The sequence below is a fragment of the Pundamilia nyererei genome, unplaced genomic scaffold (genome assembly GCF_000239375.1).
Source record: "Pundamilia nyererei isolate P.nyererei 1_Seehausen unplaced genomic scaffold, PunNye1.0 scaffold00277, whole genome shotgun sequence".
In the NCBI taxonomy this organism is placed as follows: Eukaryota; Metazoa; Chordata; class Actinopteri; order Cichliformes; family Cichlidae; genus Pundamilia; species Pundamilia nyererei.
In genome coordinates this window covers 1,938-4,032 of record NW_005187678.1, presented here as the reverse complement: position 1 = coordinate 4,032, position 2,095 = coordinate 1,938, and the positions used below count along the sequence as shown (strand labels likewise).

Here is a 2,095-nt window from a genome sequence, read left to right as displayed (position 1 = left end):
AAGTTCTTTACATCTTCTTTCAACACAGTGGATGTAACTCTGGACTCCAGTACCGCCCATCCAAGACTGGTGCTGTCATCAGACCTGAAAAGTGTGAGGCTCCTGTTCAGTTACTAGACCATTACAATCATGCTGAAATGACTTCCTGTGTCCTCTTGTCTTGGAGCCTCTCTTTTAGCATAAATAGAGAACAGTAGAAAAAGAAGATGTAAAATCTCCATGAAATGAGCTGTAATTATAAATTGTATATTTCTGCAGGTGAGGTGTGGAGATCGACACCAACTGGTGCCAGACAACCCAGAGAGGTTTGAAAAAGTTGTCTGTGTTATAGGGAGGGAGCCAATCTCTTCTGGAAAACATTATTGGGAGGTATGAGGGTTTGCCCTTTCCAAGAGTCAAAAGTCTTGAAAATCATTGCTCATATATTATAATTCAGTTCTTTATTGTTGATTAAACTTGATTCCATACTGCTTTCATTACAAGATACAATTGTGTTCTAAATAAACAAATGTTGGCCAAACATCTTGGCTTCTTCAGACTTACATGCGTTTCACTATTTGAGTGAAGGATTGTGGTTTGTTTGGTTTGAAAAGGTGGACGTGACAGGGAAGACTGACTGGGACCTGGGTGTGGTCAAGTATTCCGTCAGCAGGAAGGGGAAGATTGAATACACCCCAGACAATGGATTCTGGTTCCTCAGTTTAAGAGACAAGTGAGTTAAACACATTGTTGAAGAGTTCTCCAAATTATTGGCCGTTGTAGCTGAAGGAAAAATGCTTATTTCCCAAATGGTTGGCGGTGGTTCCCAGAAGCATGCTGCTTGTTGTCACTTTGGTTGCTAGAAGATTGCCACAATTGCTTGCAGATTTTCATGTGTTTCTGCAAGTATGTGGTTAACTACTTGTGGTAATACAACATTATGGTGTGACACAAACTGGAAAGGGAGAAGGTTCACCTTCAAAGTAAAAGTTGTACCTCAGAGCTACAGTCAACATGTTTCATATGGTACAACTTCCACTTTGAAGGTGAATGGTCTCCATTTGCAGTCTGTATATATATTTTTAGTTTCAATATAGGTCTGAGAGAAGCTAAACAGTATTTGTGGATAAATCGTTACTTAGTCACTTCCATTTAATTATGACCGCAACATATTGTCCAGCGCAGTACTGTAGTATAGACCTATTTAACACCATATACAGTTTACACAAGGCAATTTTATTTCTTATATGAATTTTATTTATTTTAACGGTCATAAACTGGCTGTGACACGTGACAATAATAACAACTGTACTCCATTAAAACATTCACAGTAGGTGGTATATCCAATCTTTAAATGATGACCTGATGAATCCTGCTTCTGGGTCCAAACTACTTTGCGTTTATTAAGGCTGTTGTGTTTTTAACATGTTTTAATGCTTTGTATCTTGTTCTATTTAATCTGAACAGCCCCCTAAAAACAGCCAGTGATCACTGTTAGCCTCTCTCAGTTTTTATTATCACTGTTCATTTTAAAGCTCAGTTTGAAAACCTTACAATGTAACTATAGCCCAGTTTAACCAGAGCTTCTATGTACCCTCTGGTGGACCAGTTCTAGGTTTGTGAGGTAGTGTTAAAGGGAGAATGGTTTACAGGAGGCAGGTGAGTTGAGGAGAACGCTGTATTATCCCACAAATGATAGCACTGCAACATAGACACAACTATAGCTGGCAAAACAATTTATAACCTAAACAATCTCAGTCATAAAATTACTGTTAAGGGTCTCTGAGTCTCCACATGGGTGTCAGTGATACAAAGTCTCAAGTCAAGAGTCAGAAGAATAAGTCAAGTCAAGCTCGCTTTTTCTTGGAGAAGAAGATGAGAAAAAAAATCAGAAAAGAAGATTTAGTGGGTGCACCCTCAGGTCTTTTTCTACTGTCAGCACTGTTATGTGGTCTGGGCGTGTTCTACCAAACCGCGAATCTTCAAATCAACTAAGGACGATCATTGCGGCAGACAAATTCTAGGGCCTGGGATGGTTCGACATCTCCTCTCAGAGGAGAGTTCCAACATCTGAAATCCATGAACAACCACAAATGGGATGGAAGGGGGAAAAAAA

General features: G+C 39.4%; 1 protein-coding gene across 1 annotated transcript in view; it reads left to right on the top strand.

Annotated features, from left to right (window-relative positions):
• The window catches only part of LOC102192770 (tripartite motif-containing protein 7-like), a gene marked incomplete at its 3' end in the record, with an annotated part of 11,571 nt that extends 10,859 nt beyond the window's left edge, over positions 1-712 (top strand). The window contains exons 8-10 of the mRNA XM_013915249.1: positions 29-93; positions 259-369; positions 594-712. Of these exons, the coding sequence (XP_013770703.1) occupies positions 29-93; positions 259-369; positions 594-712 (295 nt within the window). The remainder of the gene's footprint in view (positions 1-28; positions 94-258; positions 370-593) is intronic.
• Positions 713-2,095: the final 1,383 nt, after the last annotated feature.